The 1,496-nt window shown below is 63.9% G+C and overlaps 1 protein-coding gene across 1 annotated transcript in view; it reads right to left on the bottom strand.

Moving 5' to 3' along the window:
- Positions 1-1,496, bottom strand: part of ARSA (arylsulfatase A) — a gene marked incomplete at its 5' end in the record, with an annotated part of 6,019 nt that overhangs the window by 567 nt on the left and 3,956 nt on the right. Inside the window, 5 exons of the mRNA XM_010845853.1 lie at positions 1-104; positions 370-497; positions 590-714; positions 1,007-1,176; positions 1,251-1,484. Coding sequence (XP_010844155.1) covers positions 1-104; positions 370-497; positions 590-714; positions 1,007-1,176; positions 1,251-1,484 — 761 coding nt within the window. The remainder of the gene's footprint in view (positions 105-369; positions 498-589; positions 715-1,006; positions 1,177-1,250; positions 1,485-1,496) is intronic.

Here is a 1,496-nt window from a genome sequence, read left to right as displayed (position 1 = left end):
CCCTGGGTAAAGAAGTGTGCCTTGTACTTCCCGCTCCGCACAGCAAAGACCCCTCGGACCTCATCCGGGTAGGCCGAGTAGAAGAAGAGGGTGTGCCGGGGGCTCTAGAGGCAGAGTCGGGGGGTCTGCACGTGCCCAGCACTGTCTGCTCCGTGCTGGGCCCTGGGCGTGCACTGGCTCCCTGTCCACCCAGAAGCCCTTGGCTGGCACCTGTAGGATGCAGCTCAATAGAGGGTCCACCTGGCCCCAGGGACTTCAGGAGCTGCCCACACCCACGTTCTGGGAGGGTGAGTGGGCTGGTGGGGGTGGGGGGAAGGGAGGTCAGGATGGGGGTCGGGGGAGCTGTGGCTATGTGCTCACGGGCCCTACCTTGCCTGTGCCCAATAGCAGGGGGCTGAGGTCAATGCCATCCAAGGTGATATTGGGCAGTTGGGCCCCCGCCAGGGCTGCCAGGGTGGGCAGCAGGTCCAGGGAGCTGGCCAGCTCATGGGTCACACCTGGGAGTAGAGGGCTGTACAGTCACTCCATTTGTGATCAGGGCCGGGAAGATGGGACCAGGAGTCCAGGAGCAGAAGGCCTGAAAACTGACCGGGAGCGATGTGACCTGGCCAGAAGGCCAAGGCAGGCTCTCGGACGCCCCCTTCGAAAGTGGTTCCTTTTCCGCATCGCAGGAGGCCAGAGCAGCCACCATGGGACATCCGCATCGTCTCAGGCCTGGGACACACAGGGAGGACATCAGCAATGAGGAGCCCAGGGTTTCCAGCCGGCCTCAGGGACCCCAGCCCCAGACCGATAAGTCACACATTTTGCACATAAATGGCCAGCACGTGTCTGTCCACTCCCTGTCTTCCCAAGACCAGCACCTCCATGTACTCACAGCTGCCAGGCTCCCACATGCACCCGGGTGTCACCATATATGGCCAACAACTCCCAAGACCCCCTTAGCCCACTAGGTTCTTGGCCAGCGTCAACATGGGAAGAGCAGCCCCCTGCCCCTGCTGAGTACCCGTTGTCCGCAGTGAAGAAGACGAGCGTCTCTCCAAGCAGCCCCAGGTCCCCCACAGCTGTCATCAGGGCCCCCACAGCCGCGTCCAGCTCCATCAGGGAGTCCCCAAATGGCCCTCGGCCTGAGTGCCCTGGGAAGCTCTGCCCACTGAACTGGGGGTAGTGGGTGTGCTGAGGATGGAGACTGGAGTTAGCACCAGGTAGGCGTCACGGGGAGCCCGGGCGGGGGGGCCACGGCCACTCACGTGGGAGGCGTAGTACAGGAAGAACGGGCGGCCTTGGTGTTGGGCGTCAGTCATGAGGTCGCGGGCAAAGGCCACGTAGCGGGCCTCGAGTCCAGGCAGCCAAGGGGGCTGTGCCTCCACCGACAGGTTGGCCAACAGTGGGATAGGGACCAGGCCCTGGTCGCAGATGCCTTCGCAGGGGGTGGCCGGGGGGAAGCAGGTCAGGTTCTGGCAAGGGCCCTGAGGGAGCAGCTCCTGCGAAGGAGA

This window comes from Bison bison, unplaced genomic scaffold (genome assembly GCF_000754665.1).
Source record: "Bison bison bison isolate TAMUID 2011002044 unplaced genomic scaffold, Bison_UMD1.0 scf7180017848702, whole genome shotgun sequence".
Classification (NCBI taxonomy): domain Eukaryota; kingdom Metazoa; phylum Chordata; class Mammalia; order Artiodactyla; family Bovidae; genus Bison; species Bison bison.
This window is presented reverse-complemented; position numbering and strand designations above follow the sequence as displayed.